Source organism: Mytilus californianus, unplaced genomic scaffold (assembly GCF_021869535.1).
Source record: "Mytilus californianus isolate M0D057914Y unplaced genomic scaffold, xbMytCali1.0.p SCAF_11, whole genome shotgun sequence".
Classification (NCBI taxonomy): Eukaryota; Metazoa; Mollusca; class Bivalvia; order Mytilida; family Mytilidae; genus Mytilus; species Mytilus californianus.
This window is the reverse complement of record NW_026262593.1, coordinates 36,575,864-36,597,853: the sequence shown is the minus strand read 5'-3', so window position 1 is coordinate 36,597,853 and position 21,990 is coordinate 36,575,864. Positions and strand designations below refer to the sequence as shown.

Genomic DNA, 21,990 nt, shown 5'->3' with positions numbered 1-21,990 from the left:
TTTTAATAATTTAATTTTGAAGTAAAGGTTATGTGGATTATACATGACTATGAGACAGGATTGCCCAGCAACACATTATAAAGCAAAAACCAATGTCTAGAGATTACAGTGTCTGTTCATCTGTTGTCATTTTGCAACAACATTTGCATATTTCATATAATTCGTGATATACCAAATTATGAGCCTGGTATCTTTGATGAGATTTTATGAATGGCAAATCTATTTATTTCCTTTTATACATGTATCAAATGTTGCTGCAGTCTGCCATGCAACTTCATCGGACTTTATTATGATGGCTGTTTTTATCAATTGTCTCATGTATGAAAAATTCAGAAGTTTTTCTTAAAACTTTCTTTAGTTAACCTTTATATACCCTTTATTGAAGGTAATAACAGGTTTAGTGTGTATTTCCAATAAAACTATAATGTCCCATTAAAGTGAATTTGTACTTAAAAAACGTGTACTCAAAAGGAAAATTCCATTTCATTTTTCAGACTGACATTGTAAACACTTAAGACAATTTAACATTATATCAAATCCCAGGGTAAACAATACAACATTACTATATCAATCTTTAGTAAGCTTTTTCTTGATAAATAATCCTAACCAATATTTAGTGCAAACCTCTGATTTATTACATCATTTATGCTTCATATTACAATATATAAACTGTGTCAAGAGCAGGATTTTTCTGAATATTTGTTTGCTTTTTGTGTTTGAAAAAGAGATCCTAAACTTACAAAAGTGTTTATATTATCTGAACCTTTCATATATGCACCCTATCACCTAAATCATGCATTCATTTGGAATTGCTGAATAGACAGATTTCGATATGATGTTATTCAAGTTTGAGTTATTTCCTTTAGTTGCCATTTTGGAGGTGTAAATGGTTAATTTTCTTATTTGACTTACCAAATATAAAACATGGTTCACACAAGTCTGATACGAGATCCTTACTAGATCGTAGTGCTGAATTAAGTAAAACCAAAAGAAATTAATCAAATAAAAGAACAGAGTTCCAAAGTCCCCTGCATTGCACATGTTTTATCTATCCAAGGGCAATAACTGAAAAAAAAAATTTTGTTTGTTCTTTAAAACTTTTCATAAATATCTCTAGAGAAATGAAGGCTTGAGAGCAAATACAATGTAATTTCCAATAAGATTAATATTTCTAAGGGGCATTACTCTTTTAAAAGTATTTGATCTGCACTGATTTTCTACCTTGTCAGAGACATTGCTTACCTAAACCTTCGATATAAGTTTCATAAATATCTATCAAGAATTGTTCACATGAGAGCTCATACAATGCATCTTTTCATTTACCGGTAATTAACATTTAAAGGGACAGAGCTCATTTAAAAACATTTGATTGGCACTGATTTTCGACCTTGTCCAAGACATTGCTGATATAAACCCATGATATATGTTTCATAAAAATCTGGCCAGAATTGTATACATGAGAGCACTAACAATGCAATTTTCCATATAATTAATAATTCAAAGGGTCACAATTCTTTTAAAAATAATTGATCAGCACTGATTTTCGCACTCATTGCTGATATAACCTGTGATATAAGTTTTATAAAAATCTGACAGGAATTGTACACTTGAGAGCGCTAACAAGACCAGACAGACAGACGGATGCCCAGTATTTCTATGTCCCCCGCAACATGTGACATGGCCAGACTTTTTCTGAAGTCTAGCAGCCAGTATAACAAGTTGAAATTTGTCTGAAATATGAAGAAGTTTGTACACATAGACCTCTTACATTGCAACAAAATGGAAATAAGTCTTGCTAAAATTGCATCAATCTAAAACTATCTATTAGTTTTATTTTCCCCATATTAAGTAACCTCCATGGAATTTTTTTGTTTGTTTACCAGGTACTTACTTAATATATCTTTTTTTTAGGTAAATATAATTTTTCGTCGGCTGCATATCAAAATACGAATTAAAATATATACATGTTAATTTCCTTTTATGCTGTATTTTGAAATACTTGTAATTTTCATAGCTATTTTTTGCAACATTAAAAGATATCTAATTTTTATTTGTTTATCTAACAACCTACCTATTTAACCAGATAAACAAAAAAAATCTGTGGAAATAAATTGCCTCCCTTTGACAATCATATAATGACTTTGTATATGCATTTCTGACAAAACTACACGTAAAATAAAATTACTAATGCTTAACTTGAGAACAATAGTTTTGCATGTATGCAATTCTTTTGACAATGGAAAGTGTATATATGGGTTTGATTACAATTTAAACTTGCAACATAATCTCCATAGGTATGATTAAAATTACAATATCGTAATACTACAATAAGTGCAATGACTGCATGACTACACACTGCTAAGACTTGCAGAAACTAACAATATAGTCGAATTTAATTCCTGTTGACTTGATACTAATGATTTTGACTACAATGAATTGCAATTTCTGATTTACACGTTAAATACCTACTGATCAAATTCTGGCTTTCCTAATTATGTGAACAGGAAAACTATTCCAAGAGCCTATAATCTAGTTTTTTTTTTTTTCTATACAGATGCTTCTCTGATTACACCCATGCTGTCATCATGCTGTTTCCTATCTATCCAAACTCTAATTAAACCAAGCTGACAAGCTGACATTTAACAGTAAATAAAACATTAAAACCAGGGAAAGTACAGACCACAGGGATTTATAAAAACATGCATAAACTCTATTTTAATTATTAAATTCCCACTGATCAAATTCTGGTTTTTCTAATTATGTGAACAGGAAAGCTATTCCAAGAGCCTATAATCTATTTTTTTTTCACACCAAATATATATGCATGTAAAGGTCCGTTTCAAACTGGTATGCCTTAAACAGACAAGAAATGAAAGTTTTAACACACATTCACATCTTGTTCAGAATTTGTAGTTTCTCTTTTTAAAACATTTTCAAACACACACTAAAATGTCTTGCATGCATTCATTTAAACACAATTATTTAAAAACCAGTTGTTGGCATGACACGGGTTATGTTCTTCTCATATATGTTATGATGGTATGATACTAAACCCCTAACGGGAAGGACTGTGCCTGATATTCATATGATGAAGACATAATCTTTCAATCAGTTTAATTGAAGTCTGGAGCTGGCATGTCAGTTAACTGCTAGTAGTCTGTTGTTATTTATGTATTATTGTCATTTTGTTTATTTTCTTTGGTTACATCTTCTGACATCAGACTCGGACTTCTCTTGAACTGAATTTTAATGTGCGTATTGTTATGCGTTTACTTTTCTACATTGGCTAGAGGTATAGGGGGAGGGTTGAGATCTCATAAACATGTTTAACCCCGCCGCATTTTTGCGCCTGTCCCAAGTCAGGAGCCTCTAGCCTTTGTTAGTCTTGTATTATTTTTAATTTTAGTTTCTTGTGTACAATTTGGAGTTTAGTATGGCGCTCATTATCACTGAACTAGTATATATATTTGTTTAGGGGCCAGCTGAAGGACGCCTACGGGTGCGGGAATTTCTCGCTGCATTGAAGACCTGTTGGTGACCTTTTGCTGTTGTCTGTTCTATGGTCGGGTTGTTGTCTCTTTGACACATTCCCCATTTCCATTCTCTATTTTATTTACCAATGAACCATGAAAACGAGGTCAAGATAAAAAAAATCTGCCAGACAAACATGTACACCACACAATCATTTCATGCACCAAATATAGTTGACCTACTGCTAATGTATCTGAGAAACAGACCAGACCTATAATCAGGACAACTTAACCTTGATCAGTGATCCACGAAATGAGGTCTAGGTCAGGTTTGATGGCCATGTATATCTTGCAAGGATCCTATATAGCAAACATAGTTATCCTATCAATCATTATATACTGTAAACCAGCTTATGTTCGCGGATACTTTAATTCGCTTATTGCCCTTTTTAGCCCACTTCACAATTCAATTTTAGCGATTTTGGAATTTACTTGATGTAGTTGAATAAGGAAAGATCAAAGTTTTACATATTTGCGATGATTTATATTTGCGTTATTTTTCTACTCGCTAAAGTCGCGAAAATATATCGCTCGCCAAAAAAAGTTGGTTTACAGTATGAGAAATTCATATGTAAAAATATAGTTTGTTTAAGCAGTTGCTCAAAATGTGGTCAAGGACAATTGTAATGAATTGACATGTGACAGAGTGAAACTTCAAAACATAAGGCATCTTTCTACAAGGTATGAAGCATCAGGGTCTTCTTTCATCTGAAATATAACGCTTAATACAGATAGTTAATGCTGCAGCCATTGTTGCCAGCAGCATCCCTATGTCAAACATTCTGTGGTCACAGGCAAAAAAAATCTGCTTTGGAAGCTTAAAATTTGTATTATAAATTTCATTCAAATTTGAAGGGGATCCAACAAAAAATAAAGTTGCTAACATGACAACAACAAAGTAATGACAGACTGAATGATGAACATACTAGCGGACAGGACAACAAAATTATACCTTAACCAACTTTAATGAATGGGGTATAATATCATGACTGCATAATGCATAAGAACTAAAGTATTGCTAAAATAATCTATATAAATTATTTTATTGCTCCAATATAAGAAATTTCATAAATTATTCAAAGATAATCTGATACATTTTAAGATACTGGTTAAAAATTGAAATTAGCAACAAAATAATTTGATGATAAAATGCATTAAGTAATATTGAGATCTGAGCTAATACAACTTAATATTTTAAATGTATTTTACATAAAAGTTTACTTAACTTCTCAAAATTTATTTGTTAAGCATTTGAAAATGATCCCATTTTGGAAATGGACTAAAAGGCCAAATATTTGTTACTATTACCCTCATTCCAATACACTTCATAACAAATTACTGTTAACCTTTTAATTCATCTTAAAAGCTAAAGTGACCTGGGTGACATTAATTTTATCTGCAGCTCTTTATTTTACTTTTTAGTGCTTTAAACACATTTGTTGGTAAGCAAAGAGTTGATGGTACATGTATAAACTGATTCATCTTAACGCTTTTAGGCCTATTTCTCATGACACAAACTATTTAAGAGAGAAAATGACCGATTAAACAATTTGTTTATCATGGAATATCACACTTCTTTTCATATATTTTACCAGGTGTTTGGCCAATATCGTGACGATTAATAATATTACCCTTGATCAAATAAATAAAGTAGATAGCTCCAATTAATGAATGTCTGAACTTAAAAGTAAATGCCTGAATTGAAAAAGTAAACATATATATTGTCAAAAGCAAGATCCATTTATTTTCATTTAGCATTTTGGAAAATATTTATTTTATTGCGGAGTAGAACACCATTAATCTTCGAACTGCCATAGCCTAATACATTAAATCCTCCTTGGTCTTCAGTAATTATAATATTTTACAATAGTTTAAAACTCAAGACTTTTGTAAATATTGTTTTCATTTTTTCTACTAAGATAAACCAGCTGACATTTTACAATGAACATGTGGCTGAAATCTATATCTTCAATGCATATTTAAGAGTATCCAGCTTATGTATCATAGACCCAGATATGCATTATACCAATAGGCTGTAGTGGATATATAAATAATGGTACACTTACAAAACAAACAAAAAGACCCAATGTATATAAAAAAGGCTTTTTTTTTAAATTCTTAATCATTTAATTTTCCTCGTGTCTTTGACACTTACAATATCTACATTTAATTTCCCTTGTACCTTACCCTATATCTATCAGATACTTTGTCCTTTACACCTTTCCTTGTGACCTTGTTGCAACACAGATTTACCTTGATAACTCTAAAATCCAGCAGAAACTAAGTAACCATCAGAAGCTAATAGTTGATTGAAAGAAAAACTCTACACCTGCTCTGAACTTACTTCAGACATATCTTAGTTGTTACAATTTAAAAATTAAGGAGGAGACTCATGCTCATGATATGGACAACAAGAAAAGCATGCCCTATTATTAACACAAAACTTGTCAACTCAGTTTAAGTATGAAGAACATGGTCTCAAGATCTAGATTATATATACCCAAAAAAAATTTTGAGACATCATTTTAAAGATTAAATTCCATAGATCTATACTTATTTTGCTAAACTGCCTTGGTGGTCTTATGTTCGAGTGTTGGAGGATGTATGTGGGAATTGATCTCCTTTCTTGTCAAACTAAAGGCTAAAAGTGACATTTGCTGCATTTCAACTAAGCACACAGCATTTACGAGTAAAGAAAAGAAAAACTTTTTGTCCTGCAGTCAGAACAATATGGTTACATTTCTACCTGCATGAACTCCGACTTTAAAAATATAACTCGGCATGTGTGTCTAGTACAAAACATTTGGTTCATAATCATATCACATTACATGTACCATGTTATCAACGTTTTTTTTCCACTGGACATTAAACACCAATCCATCCATAATTACTTGTCTATAAATCAGACGATATATGTCATAAACAACATTTAAACTGAAAAATGAAAAAAAACAAATAAGCTTGTAATCTTGCTACATCAGTACATGTCAGTTAGTTCAGAATTATTACAGCACAATGATGCATCTATGTTATGATTATTTGAAAATGTCTGAGAGGATGTTTCTGCCTCTTAGAGAAAGTTGCTCAGCCAAGCAACTTTGAAGACCATATATCTAGTTCATATAACTTTATGTAATGTAACCTCTCAAATCTTGAACAAAGCTATGTAAGCCTATAAATATAATCTTACTATTAAATGTTTCTAATTCATTAATTCCTAATATCCCTTCAATTTTTATGTCATTTTAAAATCTTGTACATTTTTTATCTTTTGCTGAACAAGTTATTTAGATCTTAGGTCTGCCAAAATTAAGCTACATGTATTACATAAATTTCTGCCACAATATAAACTGGAATGATTAAAGACAATACTTGCATTTTATCTGCAATAAATTATTGTGTATAGAGACAGAAGTCAAAGCTGATTTACAAATCAACTTCAAAAGAAATTCATTTACCCAATCTAAGACCTATATAAACTATAGTCCATCAAAGATGTTTTTTCATATGTTATTGTTCACCTTTATATCTTTCACAATTTTCAAGGCTAGATGTAATCTTGAATATTGAAATTTTAAATTCAACATAACACTTTTTGTTTTGTTAGGTCAGGACAGGTACACTCTTTCACTTCATTTCATATTCTCACCTACCCCAATTCGTACAATTTGCAGATCAGGACAATTCCCTTTTTATATCGATATTTAATTCTGTGATATAAATGTAATCTATCTCTCGGTCAGCCATATATTTGTGTTGCTGTAAATTTCTACAAATATGCAACATTGATAAGTTTTATGTATGTTCAAAATGTTCATTTGTACTAGGGTTTATAATCATAATGTGATATGACATTTGATTAAATATTTTTATCATCAGTGAAAGTTATAAGAGTGAATGCCAGACTAAATTTTTAAAACTGAGATTCTCAGACTCCAGGAAATTTTTATTGTTATATGGTTTGGGGTAATTTGTCCCTTGTTTAAAGCAGTCTGCATGGTGACCTTTATATGATATTTATGTGATATCCAACTTTGGTAAATTTGTATTGGTAGACTTCTGTCTCATTGAGATTTACCATAATTCTTCTCTTTTTCACCAGGTCAAACTGTGTGATTTAAACAGACAAATATGTTAATTTTGGAAAAAGAACAGTCATTTTCATTTACCTTTTATGAACAGAAATGTTTACGCTTAAAAGCTCATATTAAGTGAACAAAATATTTTTTTAATTCTAAAAGACTCTCATAGCTTTGAAATATGATTATTCATTTATGATGCTTTTTCGTAAATGATAATTGCTTAGGGTTAATATTTTTATGCTGATATAGTTGTTTTTGTTTTAACCCCCCACCAGGTGTTCTATCTAATCCACCTATCTAATAATTAAATGACAAGTATAAAACAGGTAAAGATTTAAACCCTGCAGGTACCCATAATCACTCGATATTGCTTTAAATCAATAAATATTGTTGTGTATTATAGGTCTGATAAAAAATAACTAATAGGACTGTGTGTATTGTTTAAATGGAACTTTTTATTTGGCCGTTAGCCATGTGATTCAAGTTTCAAAAAAGACACGACTGGGTGCCCCATGTGAAAACTACTGTGACTGTCCCAAAAAAGAATTAACTCTACTAGGGAAATATTCTCATGACTTTTACTACTATCTTTTCATGAATGAAAAATTATAGACATTTAACTGATGATAGCTAGTTTGAAGGAGTATTGAAAATTAATTAACAATAAACATGGATAGTGAGAATGGGGACCAGAAACAGGATACCAGTAGTGGAAATGGGACGATGCTCGAACAGGATAGTGGTCAGTATGAAAATGTGTCTATGGCAAAAAGTGATAGTGGTGTAGCTGGTGAACCGTCGCCCAGGACACCACAGAGCCAAGAAACAGATGTTGATACAGGGGCACCAGTTGAACAGGAAGAGGAAGTGATTGAGAGGTCAGAGGTCACAGATACAGTACAATCTCCTGTGCACGAAGAATTTTATTCTGTACCTAGTGAACCCAGGCAAAGTGATCAGTCATATCAATCCATTGACAGTGAACTTTTTTATTCTTTACCTGAAAAATCTCCAGTTTCTTTCAACGGAGATAGAAATGATGAAGTTGTGTATGAAGAGCTTCCAGACCAACCTGATGGAAGTGATCAAGATGAAGATGATGATGATGATAATATTGGTAGTGTTAGTGATGAGGAAAGCTTTGAAGATGTACCTTCTAAACTAAAGAGATCAGCTGACAGTGATGACCTTATGCAAGGGTATAGAGATGACGGCTCATCAGCTGTCAGTGACATTTTCACTGATGTCAGTGCTGCATTGCAAAGACTAAATAACACTTATGAGAATGTCACTAGTAAACCTTCCAAACCATCTGATCACCATGCCTCTCGATTTGACTCTTTACGATCTAAATACACTCGTCCTAGAACTTATCCTCCTCAAAGAGAACCTGTATATGCCAAACCAATGCCACGAGATACTGGCTATCAACCACTCTTGTCCAGTAGAGATCACCATCCTTATACAACATACCAAACTAGTCTGCCTGTCTCATTTAGTCCACAACGAACCTATACTACTGACAAAGATGAGTTTTATCCAGATGAGGAAGAGAATAAGGTAGGCGATTCTCATTGATTCTACCAATAAACAGGGCTTCATGATAAAGAACACTTTCCATGGCAAGGCATTCACTCTTTCAACTTATAAGAAAATGAATCGGCTAACCATGGCACACATTACCAACATCTCAAAATTGCAAAAATAAATTCACTTACTCAAGGGATTACAGGAAGTTTTCACTTTTACTCCTCCCATATATTTACTTTCCCTAAGTGATACAGAGAGTTTTGGATTTATGCTCAAGAACTGTTTAGTATTCACTTTACTTTATGAGCACCTGCTATTTTCAAGAAAATTATAATGACCTCCAAAAGTCTTGTTCGGTATTTGCTTCACTTAAAAACTTGACCTTTGCATTCATAGTACTTTTCCCATGCACCATTTCATTATGCTGTTTTTGACATAGCCTTGTGAATATTGTTAGAACAGTTGTTTTATAAAGTCTGACTGTCCTTAATTTAAATAAATTTCATATAAAAAAAATTTTGATACAGGGGAAGCTGTAAGATTTAATTTACTGTTGAAGTATAGATGCTTTATATTTACCTAAGAAGGTATAGGTAAACAAAATAAGATACTGGGTTAACACAAATGAGACAGTAACCCATCAATAAAAGTAAGCCTAATTGCCATAGAGGTCAACAAGAGTAATCAACTAAAAGAGCCTAAACTTGTATGCCTTTTGAAATTTCTTTCGTCAAAATGCTGACAAAGCAAACCAGTAATTCTGAGAATGATTTCAAATCATAAGACTGTAAATCAATATGAAGTATACAGATAAGAACATAGACCTGAAAGAATCACGCTCAAAATCAGATCTGCTGACTTTTTGATTCAATTTAACAATTCCTGAAATAATAAAATACTGACATTAAAAGTACAATAATAATGATTTCCAATGAGAATGAAGAACTTCAAGCTTTACCTTGATTAACTACCATCCGTTTCTTAACTTCAATCAATATACCTTCGTATGAAATAACACATAACGATCTGCAATAGGAAATAAAATTAGAGTGTATCAGAATCTAACTATTGTTCAATCCAACTTTTATGCATTTGATTTCATGTCAACAAAACAAACATCAGTTGCTAGCAAGACTCAACAAAATTTATAATTCTGTAGCACAATTATCTCATATTTTTGAGGTTTTTTTTTGCTTCTGAATGACAATTCTTAGAATGGTATTCTCAAAAGTCACTAAGAAGAAAAGGTGAATCAATACACAATCCTCTTCTAACTATCCAACGATTAATCAAACCAAAATTAAAATCCTAATTTTCAGTCTATTTTCTATGATGTGAATAACTTTTGACCTTAGAAGACTTTTGAACTTAAAGTCTTAATTCTAATAGAGGCTTGTCTCTACCTCTAACAGGGTGGCCAAGAGACATTATCAAGACATGTTTTGGTAGCATTAATCAAAAGATATTACCCTAAAATGAAAACTGTCACCAAATTTCAGTCTTTCCTTACGGCCATGACCTTGAACTGTTTGACCAAGTACTGTAAATTCAGAAATTATTGCAAGGTTTATATTAATGCAAATTATGGGTCTGGGTGAATATTGCAGTAATAAGAACTCACATTCTCATATCTGATTCATATATCTGTATGCAGAATTGCAATAATTAATCTAGCATTTATGTCCATTTTTCAAAAATTGCAATAATGAATGCATGCAATAATTTCTGAATTTACAGTACTCAATAAAACAGAATGAATTCTCCACTAAAATTTGGTTATGATTGGAAGTAACACTCATAAGATATCCAGTAGAAAAAAATCATCCCTAGATTTCCCATTTATTATAGCTTAAAGTCTTGTTTCAAAACAGGACTTCCTTTCCTATGAGATATTGTAAACCCAAGTGTGGTTTAAATCAGATTAATGGCATAGAGAACAACTTCCAAAAACAGAAATGTAATTGCCAGAATGCTTGCACAGAAATAGCTTAGTCTACGAATTCCTAACTTGGTTCAAATAACATTCATTATCTGCCATTTGCACGTCTGCATTTCAAATTCTTAATTTTTCTCTCATATTACTCTTTCTTTCAAATGTTTGAAAAATCTAGACCTGTATATATATCTGTTCAACATGTAAAAAATCTGCTTTTAAAAGTACCGGTAGGTTGTTTGTTATAAAATTTGCATGTCAAAGTTGAAATTTGGTGTTTTTTTTCAAAGGATCTAAATATAGGATGTCTTGAACTGAGTATAGAATTTAATCATACTTTGACACAAAACATAAGTTTTTATCACCATATAGTAATGTACTATTCATTATTTGTTATATTTAACTAGCTGAAACAAATATTGATATTGGATCAAATGTTTATTTTGTTATATAAACTTGATGATCCATTTAACGGCTGTTTTATTGTTTAAACAGAGAGGTAAATATTGCATTTATCGGTGAACGAGAATTCAGACTAAATAGAGTCATTTGTAAAATGTAGTTTTAAATATTGAAGTGGCTAGCAAATTCTTCTTTTTTCGCCATGTAGGTGTTAACAACTTAGCAATTCTAAAAGTTTACTGTTCACTAAATCATATTAGAAATAATAATAAAATAACAAACTTGGTTAAGTTTTGTTTTCAAAATTTTTCTGGTCAAGGCTGTACTGTGACCTTCATAGAATTGCTTAAATCTGTCTCTTTGGCAATCATAACACATCTCCTTATTTTATATTGAAGCAATCAGAGCACGGTAAAAGTATATAGACACTTGCCTATTGGTGAAGACCAAAGAAACTCTAGATCTCTCTTTGCTTTTTGATAATGGGTTGATGTTTCCTCAATTTGTAAAATTATGGAATAACTGTATTTCATTTTTATACTTGCTGACATCAATCCTTGAATTAACTGTGGCATATTGAAAATACAGATATGTGTGATGGCAAAATTATTACACTGATGTTGACAATTATCAAATCCCATTACTATAATTCAGTTGCAGCTACAAATGTACTAAAATGTGACATTTAAATGAATTTTTAGAGCTATGAAAATTTTGTCTCTCAATAGACAGACCATACCAGCACAATGACTTGGGATTTTACTTTCTAAAAATATGTGATATTGTCCAATCAAAATCTCTGTTGCAAACAAATTACCTTAGAATTGATGGTTACATGATTTACAAATCATCAGTAACTATATAACAATGATCACACTTAAATCATTTCATAAGATACTTTAGATAACACTATCGGAGATGTTCACTACTCCAACAATTCACAACCTTTTATCAACTATTCTTTAATTTTTGCAATTGGTTTATTCAAGAACCCCTTTTATAACTCTATAAATTAGACTAGCAATAAAAGTCACTTCGATTCAAATATCTATCAGTAGCTCTGTCAATAATAATCAAATGATACATTGAATTTTTCTATAACTTTTCAAATGTATTTTATGCAAATCTGGCTTAATAGTTATCTATTTCTGATATAGCCTTGTAAAGATTTACTCGTTTAAGGTCATGTCTGACTTATAAATCGAATCTTGGAATATGTTCAAAGCTTTTTACTACAAATTGCATAACAGTTTACCTATCTTTTAACATTAATAACGGCTCATAAAACCTCTTTCAATCTAATATTCAAAACACATTTTTCTATTATAATTAAAGTTTGATAAAGAAAAAAAAGAATAAAAAAAATCAGACATAGTAAATCAATTCAATGTACATGGTGTAACTGATCTATTTGATTATTGGTCGGCAGATCTTCTTTAGATCAAACCTGTAAAATTGTCCACACCTGGATTCAGAAATTAATACCTACTGAGTTATTATAAAATCCTGCTCAAACAAATTAATTGACTGCCCCTTGAATCATGGTGCATGAAAAGTAATGTACAAAATATGAGCATGAAATTTTCAGATTTGTTGTTAAAAATGTTTGTTTATTAGAAGATTGCCTGAGATGATTTATTATATTAACTGTAATCTGAATATGAAGGTTAAGATAAATAAAGATTGATATAAACTTAAGGATGTATTCTTCTGACGTTTCAGTCTCATTGAAATCTCGTTCTGGAATTATTTCCAAAACATGTGATACAAGTGGAAAATATCAATGAATTTAAAAAGATTATAATCAAACTTAACTCTGTGAAAATATTGAGTATTTACAATAAGTAGTTTTTGAGTAATAAAATTTTGAAATTTTATAACCAATCAAGTCAGTCTCATCAGCCAAAATGTTCAGAAAATGGGTGAGGGGTACAAGAAATGATTTTACCAGATACATGTACATCCCATATCATTTTTTACTTTTCAAATTTCTAAGATATGTATTTTTTCAATCATTTATAACAAAGAAGTTGAAATAATATGCTTTTTGTTCTAAAAAAAGTGAAAAAATCCCAAATTTACAAAATTGACAACATGGTAAATTTGACACGAAAAAGCAACAAAAATTTATAAAACTTTCTTATATTAACACCTACCCATAGTTTTTTTAAGTCAAATTTATTCAGATAAGTCCACTTCATCTTTAGTGAAAGTATGAAAAAAAGTTTAATTGTGAAACTGTGTTTTTTTCATGATAATAGCCCAAAAATGGGTAAAAATTGATGAAAAATGGGAAAATCATCAAAATTGGGTACTTTCAAATGGCTGTAGCAAAAAAAGAAGTGCACCACCATATGATTTTTTCTTCACCAATTACTTTTTTACAGTCATATAAACCCAAAAATCAGGTTGAGAAAAAAAGTTTAATTCTAGAAATTTTTGGCTTCTCAGAGGTGTATATCCTTAATGTCCTGAGAGGAATTAATGTTCCTGCATATTGTGATTGAAAATAAGCAATAAATCAAATAAGCAGATCTTACAAAGTTGGTGACAGAGAGATCTGAACTGCTGGTATTCTGGTTTCAAACGTATAGCATTCAGTATGTTTTGGATAAGGGGAGACAACTGCATTTAATGAAGTACTGACAGGCAAAACAAATGTTAACTTCAGCTGTTAAAAAAAAGATTGACAAGGGAGTTTACTTTCCAGAAATAACACCAATGCAAACTATAATGATCAAAAGCCAGTTTGGTTATGGTTGTCTTTTAGATATAAGTAACTGTGAATTAGAAAGATACTATATAAACATCACCTATTCAGAATGACAATAACTTATGTTTCTATACTCTTGATTGTTCAACTTTAAATGGTAAGGTCAAGTTCATAATCTTCACTAAAGCCAAAACTGAACATTTACCGGTTGATGCAAACTTGACTCAAAATTCAAGCTCTGTTGTGCTTTTACTGGTATACCATCCTGTGAATGGGAACTTGAAAATTATTGGGGTCAATGTTTTGGTTTACAACAAATATTGCACTATAATATGTTTTTAGACCAATCCTTGCGTAAACCAGGAACTTATTTAAATGGTTTCAACAATGACTATTCTTTTGTGAAAAAGAAGCAAAAGATACCAAAGAGACAATCAATATTCACAAGTCAGAAAAATAAACAAATTAAAAAGACAAACAACAGTCTACAAAACACAACATAGAAAGCTAAAGTCTGAGCAACCAGAACCCCCCCCCCCCCCCCCCCCCCCGGCCAAATCTAAAAAAATTACAAAAAGGGTAATCACAGATGTTCCAGAAGGGTAGGCAGATCCTACTCCACATGTATCATCAGATCCATCTGTTTGCTCATTGTAAGTACAAACTAGGTGATAAGTCTAATTAGGTGATGTAACAATCAAGGAAAAGAGGTAAGGATTGTGGCTATGACAATTGAAACAATCCCTGGTAAATCTGTGAAACAGATATTCTATAATGGTCAACAAATCATGGAGGTGTCTGTAATACTTTCTAAGTTTTTACCTCAACTTTACCACTAGGACAGCTTCCTTGTAGCAGCAACCCTCTATGAAGGAAATCATGAAAGGAAAAGTTCTAGATTATCAAATCAACCTTTATGGACTATGCATTTGTCCTGACCAAACAAAACCTTAAAATTTGAGGGGTTCTGTTTAGACAGGTTTCTTTAGGTGTATCTAGTTTGATAAAGACTGACTGTATCATACAAACCCTATTGACTGAATGAATGAATGAGTGTGAATGAGTATAAAAAGTAAATGTTCAGGACAGTTGCTTTAAAAAAAATCTTGTCAGAAATATCAGGCTTATAATTTGGTATGCCTAATGTCATTTTGTCTACATAAGATTATTAAAACAAGCTTACACATTTAGACATCTAGAGGACTAGGTGCCTTTCAAAGACTGATAAGCTACAACAGTATTAAAACATGTGGATGAGTATATGCGTGTAACTCATTTTACCTTTGGAAAAAATGAACAGGGCTTACTAAGATTTTTTAAAAAGACAGGTGGCCCTTAAAATATAAAAACATTTTTTTTTGATATATGTACATTATTGAAGCAATTAGCAACCTTTTTTATAAGTCAACTGATATACTGAGTATAATAATTCGCAGGTTTCATATGTCTGAAGCTACATGAAACTGTTCTATAAAAAGATTTCAACTACTGAAGTCCAATATAATTAAAGAAACATTAGGGTTAAACATATTCTCACTGGGGAAATTCTCTGTTCAATCACTGAAAAATAACCCAAAGAATTTTTAGTTTAGTATAATATTTGATATATTTCTAAAAGATTAGGTTAAAATTGCATGTCCAACCTAATTACATATGACTTTAAATGACAGTTCAATATCTGCAAATTTCTTCTATTGCTTCAATGAAAGACTTAATCTGCTTATCAATACATAGAATGAATTTGATCACACAACCTTTTGTAAGGCATTTTCTCCTTAATAACTTTATATAAAGTTATAAGTAGATATTAGAAATCCATTGAAAATACCTTTCAAACATAGTAATTTAAATCTTTCATTTTAATCTAATACACAGTGATAAGGAAAGTGGAATTTTAACAAGGAGCTTTTTGTCGTAAGTATTTTATTCTGAAGAATGACATACTCACCATTTCCCCCCATCAATGTACAGATTTCAAGTGTTTTATTTTTTATTAAAACAAATAGCAAATAAATGTATTTTTTGTAGACCTGAAAAGTTTGCATTGCTAACATATTCATCCTTTTGACCAAAAATCCACATTAAGTTGATATAATGTAAAAATAACAATGCAAAAAAATATACTGGTATATAAATCAATCAAAGCATCTCTTTTACTCAAGTGAAATATGATGTATATAGATTTCCCATATCACTATAATCAGCCATTTTGCATGGACTCTAATCCTGGAAATTACACTGGCCTTTATCCAATAAATTATGTCCCTTGAACTTATTAGGTGATTTACCTTTCTAATAGAGGGATATGCACTGTGCCCTGAATTCACTAATATATCTCAGTGAGTGGTGTGGAGCATTTCGTCATTAAGTCTTAAACTCACCTTCCAAACTAGCAGTTTTAGGATGACACTAACTTCTGGATCATATCTGACTAAAATGTTAGTCTAAAAATACAGAAAAAGAAATAATTTTTGGTGCAACTACCTAATAAAATATTTTCTAAAACTGGATAAAAGAAGCAGGATCACACATAATTTTTCTTAAAGATTGAAGAATGGTCTATAATGAATGTTTATGGAAATATCAAATGTGAAAAAAGATCTGAGTTTGAAAACTGTAGGGGGGATTGAGTACACAAAACTGGTGCAATCTTTTGAAAATTTTGATGAACAAAAATCATTTGGTTTTAACATGTACAAAGTACGGAAAGATGGAGGGAAAAATCCTTCAACAATACATGTACCACAATAGCAGGGGCATAATTTTAAAACATTTGAAATCTTTCTATGAAGTTCATAAGATCTGGGTTGAAAGCTGTAGGAGGAGTTGATAACACAAAATTTTGCTGGAAAATAACTAAGTTCCTAAGTTTAGGAGAAAAGAGAAAAATTCCTTAATCATGTTAATAGCAGGTACATAACTTTGATTTGTATGCATGCAATGACTGCAATTTTTCTGTAAAGATTCAAGGATCAGGCTTGATTACACAAATTGACAAAAAAACATGAAATGGGTACCCTTTATCATGACCCACTTGCCCGAGGGCCTGCCCAACATCACCATACTATAATAATTCTATATCAGTTTTGCACTTCATGCAACACAAAAAAAATATTCTGACAACTAGCCAACCAGACTTATTGTTACTCCTACATGCAGAGTGCTTAGCGTAAAAGTAGGAAATACTAATTTTCATGTCTTTGGTTTGACACGGCCAGTCATCAAATCATCATCCTAATATAAAGATGTGCAAGCTACCATGAGATCAACTTGACAGTAGTAATAATTTGAAGGATAGTCAATCAATTAAGGAACTATTCTTTTTGCATGATTTGTGGTAGCTTGTCCCAAACTTAATAAATGAAAATTCATTTTCTGTAAATCTTACTTGAGCTTTACATGTTTGTAGGAGAATGTTCAGACTATACACAATTTACCCTGTCTCTCTCTTTTGAATATTTATCAACAGACCTACCTTGTGATATTTTAGTAACTTTGTCAGCTGGTTCTTAATTATAGCAATAACTTCATTGTCTAACTCTTGTGCATCTAACTGAAATATATATACATTAATTAAAACAAGAGTGCACACACTAAAATATCTCGCCTGCTTTAATGACCATGGTTGTTTTAATGTTGAATGACTGAAAGATAAAGGTTTTACTACAACTATCCCATAAACTTAGCATTATCAATGATCCATGACAATAAGGTCAAGGCAGAGCTCCAGATAAGAATTTACTAATTAGGGTTTTTACTGCTCATTTTTCATGTAATTGAGTGAAATAGTTTTTTCTTTTGCATCATCAGTTCAACTTCACCCCTCAGGCAAAGATTGAATTGGGTTTTTCACTCCAATATTCCTGAGTGTATTGGGGTTTTTTCATCATGGTTTTAAAATTGAGACATTTATACACTGGGTAAAATTGATTCATTGTCATGTGTATGATGCATCAATATTATAGTTCTGTGAATGTGTTAAAACAATTTAACATTGATTCATGAACAGTTTTATGTTTACCCAATTTAGTGACATAAACCAAAATATTGTCCATGTAAGCAGCAAAACAGTCACTATAAATACATGTATATGATCATGATGATGGACTGGCTGCAGAACTGTAGCTCTTAGGTCCTTATGATATTTATTGACTATTTGGACCTCAAATAGTAAAAAAATATCATAAGGACCTAAGAGCTACGGTTCCGCAGCTAGATGATGGACATGATGGATGGTTATTTAATGTCCAGTGTCATTGCACACGGAGTTTTTGCTTTCTCCACGAGTGAATTAATAATATGGGTGACATTCTCTATTCCTCAGAATATGTGTCAGTTTTCAGATAAATTAATAAACTACGTCTTTGGTACAAGAGGTGCTTTTTCTACCTCTTCTATTCCTGTTAAAAAAAGAAAAATTTTATGAACTGGTGCCGATTGTTTATCGGGATACAAAATTTTAGCAAGAGACAAACGATTTAAAGATTCCGACAGGGACCCAGTTCTGCCATTTAAAACTTCTCAAATGCTTCACTTACATTTACATTAATGTAAGTGAGAGAGAATGCCCAAGTAGTTTCCATTGCTTTTTGATTGGTGCTCTATTTTAAGAACGAAATATAGAGGTTATGTTGATAAAAAGTAATTATTTGTGATGTAAAATGAATAAGTAATCAAATACCGTATGATTTATCTACAAACAGCACTATTATGATTTCTAGACATAAACTTGCAGCTGAATGTGCAGGTCTTGATTACCATGTTTTCTATATCATGTATATGGATTGCACACTGCCTCCAACAGGCTGTCAGACTTCATAGACATCTCAGACTGATGAACCTATGACAGTGTTCATCCAGTTTTCAAGTCTTCAACCTTATGTCCTCTTATATTGATCAGTAGAACAAAACTATGTACTACAAATGTATCAGCATGATGAAAGGAACTTACATGTAGCTACCTTCCGTTGTTTCTAAATAGGGTGTAAAGATTAGAGTTCATATCCACTGAGTTTCATCTCTGACAAGACATGAAAATCAAGATGTTTGCAGCATTACAAAAACTGGTCTAGACATTCAGAGTTCTAGAAAACATTTTTAGTCTGGTGGTCAATAGGACTACAAAAACTACAAATCTGGTGGTCCTAGTGAAAATTTGATAGTCCTAAATTTTTGCAATCAATTATTTCCACAGGTTTAAATTAGATGCAGCCAATTTGCACAATAATTATATGGTTCCATATCAAATATTAGCATACCTGCCAACTTTTGAAAATCCCCATGGGGGTTTTAGTGCATGACAACAATTTCAAAGGTTACAATATTTTGCGGCATTTTTGTACCAGCTATTGGTATACTGATGAGCTTATAAGCCTTTTCCTAAATTTAATTTGCATGATTCTAGTCAAAATCGTGTAGTTCACGCCTAAATCGTGAAAGTAGGCAGGTATGTATTGGGAGCTATACTTAATACCAGAATGACCAGAAAGCCTTAAAAATAAAAAAAATAAAACCTAACACTAAGATCACCATTACACTCGAAATTGGTGGACCTACCAAGTTTTGGTTGTCAGGACCAACAAGACCACCAGTTACATGTATCAAGAACACTTGATATTCACATGTTGTCCTTTTGTCTTAGAATCCATATAATATATTACATTTGTGCAGTGTTCCTTATCTACATACCTTCAACTTATCCATTATAATTTCATGTTTTTTTTCTTATCCATTATAAAATCTTTTTAGATAATTTCATGGTAAAACCATGAAGAAAACACTGTACATGTACCCACTTGTATGAACCTTTTTGTTCAACTTTAAATTTAACTGGATTCAAACATATTGTCTTATTTGTCCTACTGGATACTAGACCTCTAAAAGGCAAAAACAACAATCAAAAGCATATCATATTAACCTAGAGAGAGAGCTGGAAACAGTTTTTATGTTAACTACATTTGGGATCAATACATTTTTAATTGAACTTTCCAATATATTTACAATCTTCGGCTGTAGGATTATAAATTCAAAGTTTTCTGTAAAGTATGACAACATTTACTCAGGTAAAACAAACATTAAAAAATATCATTTGCATCGACACATATGTACTGTTGACACATATGTACTGTTGAAGACTCTAGATTATTAAGTGTATTTTGATAAAAATAACTTGTGTTATTCTGTTATTGTTGCTGTCCACTTGATGTTTACTCCACATATTCTTTCATTCATTGCTACAAATCAAATTCAGAGTTCTCGAACTTTGAAACTGAATAACCATAATTTTACATCCAAATTTAGGTGTTGACAGTCACTGTTGTCCTCAAAATTAGGGGAAGCAAGTTAACTCGTACCATTGTAAACTCGTACCACGTAAACTCGTACCAAAAAAGTTAACTCGTACCAACGTAAACTCGTACCACTGGGAAGTCGTACCAAACAGAACTCGTACCACTGCAAACTCGTACCATTAAAAATATATTCAAAAATACGAATGATTTATGATTTTTTTTTTGGTAAACTAAATAAAAAAAGTTGAATTACTTGAATTTTATACTAGATTTTAATGAAAACTTAGACAAAAATACGAAAGTTTTATGATTATTTTTTTTTAAGCTTTATACAAAAAATTAAAATATCTTTGAAATTTATACCAGATTTTAATGAAAACTTAGACAAAAATACGAATGTAATTTCTTAATTACCATGCTAATAAATATATTAAATTCCTTTGATTGTGTGATTATTGGTTGATTATTAATTAATCAACTTGTTTTTTTTTAATCTTTAACTAATCAACTTGTATAATCATATAAGCATGGTCATATTCTGCTGAAATGTGCTGAATATTGTATAAAAATAAATTTCATACTTTCTAACTGTTGGTCATAAACAATTTTAAACCTTTAAAACACAATCAATAAATTCTTTCATTAAATAAAATTCCTTTTAGAAACAATAGAAAAATACCCAAATCTATTCAATGTTACTGATTTGGAATGATTAAAAATTAAATCAAATAGTTGTCAGTAAAAGTTTAAAAAAGAGTCTATTCAAGGGAGACAACAAAGCCAATCTGCCACGGTTTTCTCTATCCAATTAGACAAGGAAAATTAGCTACAAATTGGTTATTGTAATTTCAAATTATATACATTTTACAGACTTAAGAGGTATTGAGTGAAATTAAAGTATATATTCATCATTAAACACCATTTGAATGCATTTAAATAAGTTGGTACGAGTTTACAATGGTATGAATTTACCGTGGTACGAGTTAGCAGTGGTACGAGTTTGCATTGGTACGAGTTTTTGTTTAGTGGTACGAGTTGACATTGGTACGAGTCTACAATGGTACGAGATAACTATAATTCCAAACTAGGCATGATACTCTATTTGGGTTCAACTTGAGACAAGTCTATCTGCCCACCATGTGGGGGTCATTTTCCACTCCAGCAAATAAAAATTATGTTTCTTACTTGCAGTTTATAGGAAAATAAGGACATTTCGATACAGAATACACGTCAACATTAGACTGTCATTCCTTTATTACCTGACTAACACGAAGTGCACGTGTACAGTTTTCTGTCGAATTTTCCTCCATATTGTTTACATTCTTCTATAACTTATTTTATAAAACCCAATCCTATTAGATCAAAGTTTCAACGACGACCAATCAAATTTAATATAACATAACTTCGGTCTGAGTGCCGCCTGTCGTCAAAAGTTTACATAATTCAAGGACATTAACTTGGAACCAAATTCATACAGGTGAGTTAATTTATATTTTATTCTATTAAATCG

The 21,990-nt window shown here is 31.3% G+C and overlaps 2 protein-coding genes across 7 annotated transcripts in view; one reads left to right on the top strand and one right to left on the bottom strand.

Annotated features, from left to right (window-relative positions):
* The window catches only part of LOC127720006 (peroxisome biogenesis factor 2-like), a 37,171-nt gene extending 15,293 nt beyond the window's left edge, over positions 1-21,878 (bottom strand). The window contains exons 1-3 of the mRNA XM_052226415.1: positions 21,740-21,878; positions 17,666-17,743; positions 16,572-16,634 (exon numbers count right to left, since the gene is read on the bottom strand). Coding sequence (XP_052082375.1) covers positions 16,572-16,634; positions 17,666-17,743; positions 21,740-21,790 — 192 coding nt within the window. The 5' untranslated portion in view covers positions 21,791-21,878. The remainder of the gene's footprint in view (positions 1-16,571; positions 16,635-17,665; positions 17,744-21,739) is intronic.
* The window catches only part of LOC127720003 (rootletin-like), a 104,307-nt gene that overhangs the window by 293 nt on the left and 82,024 nt on the right, over positions 1-21,990 (top strand). For 4 of the 6 annotated variants that reach the window (XM_052226396.1, XM_052226395.1, XM_052226393.1 and 1 more), the window contains exon 1: positions 8,096-9,172. The exons of 1 other annotated variant lie outside the window; for it this stretch is intronic. In XM_052226396.1, the coding sequence (XP_052082356.1) occupies positions 8,282-9,172 (891 nt within the window). In that variant the 5' untranslated portion in view covers positions 8,096-8,281. Of the gene's footprint in view, positions 1-8,095; positions 9,173-16,087; positions 16,105-21,990 lie in introns of those variants that run through there. One more of the 6 variants, XM_052226403.1, reaches the window with a different exon arrangement.